General features: G+C 44.7%; 1 protein-coding gene across 1 annotated transcript in view; it reads right to left on the bottom strand.

The window, feature by feature from the left end:
- The window catches only part of MYOM1 (myomesin 1), a 154,798-nt gene that overhangs the window by 5,799 nt on the left and 147,770 nt on the right, over nt 1–1,229 (bottom strand). Inside the window, exon 38 of the mRNA XM_019525827.1 lies at nt 60–204. Coding sequence (XP_019381372.1) covers nt 60–204 — 145 coding nt within the window. The remainder of the gene's footprint in view (nt 1–59; nt 205–1,229) is intronic.

Raw genomic sequence — 1,229 nt, 5'->3', positions numbered from 1 at the left:
TGTCTCTGTGCCGTATTTATTTTTCACCAGAAGGGCATATTTTCCCGAGTCGACTGTGCTGACAGCAGTAATGGTGAAACTGGCACATTTTCCAGCTTCATATTTCAGGATGCAATGGTCATCTGCTGTGAATGTTTTCTCGTTCTTCAGCCATGTGATCTCTGGGGTGGGATCTCCCCAGACATTACAAGTAAGATTAAGCGCCTGTAGCAAATGTACAAAAGGATTATTGTTAACAGATATTTGTTTACATCCAGATTGACAAATAATTCCCAGAAAGTCCCTTCTTTGCTGCTTCCTATTAAAAAATGGATGCAAGGATCCAAGATCAGTAATGTTTTGCTGTAGCCTGATGTGTTACCAAGGAAAAGAAACATAAAACATTAAACACCTTCAGTATTTCACAGATCTTTGCCATTTCTTTCATGATCATTACTACTGCTCTCTCTCTCTCTCTCTCACTGTTGTTTAATACCTGTTTAGGCATTAGTAGCATTTGAACATTAGGCCTTAAGCAAGAGTTTGAAAACTGTCAAATGGATTTATTTGCACGATGTCTATGATGAACATGCTGCAGGAATATTGAAGGCAAATCTATCATAATGATCTAAATAATGATTAAGCATTAAGACACTTAAATTAATTTGTTTGTTTTAAGAACCCTTTGAGCTACCACCTGACAGCCTCATCTACACAGTGCAGTAAGCTATTTTACAGACACAATTAGTGTATAGCATCCAACTGCTAAAATTTTAAATATGTGATTGGCGCTAAGCATCAGAACTCCTTCAACCAATGGTGACACTTAGGGGGTGCATGTGCACCCCCTGAGAGCGCTGGTGCACCCCCTGACAGGCTGCACTCCTTGCTTAAGCGATGGGCAGGGGGCAGATGGGAGTGCCAGTGCCCCCATTGCAAGTGCTGGCTGGGGAGTGGGAGCTCTGGATGAAGTGCTCTGGCCACTTCCCAGTCAGCGCAATCAGCTCCAGGGCGACCCCCCCACCCCACCCCCCTCGTCGGTAAGACTGGCTGCAGGGTGACCCACCTCAGTCACTGACTGGTCACTGGGGGGGCATATGCCCCCTGACTAAGGTGGCACCATGCCTTTAATGCTTCTGTCTCTTTCGATACACACACACAAGATTGCCAGACATTAAATATTGCCTTCACCACGCAGGCTGAATTTGACCCTTTCATAGTTTGTAGGGTCAGAAGGGACCTGAGCAGAT

This window comes from Gavialis gangeticus, unplaced genomic scaffold (assembly GCF_001723915.1).
Source record: "Gavialis gangeticus isolate Ggan-Ray unplaced genomic scaffold, GavGan_comp1, whole genome shotgun sequence".
Lineage (NCBI taxonomy): Eukaryota > Metazoa > Chordata > Crocodylia > Gavialidae > Gavialis > Gavialis gangeticus.
This window is presented reverse-complemented; position numbering and strand designations above follow the sequence as displayed.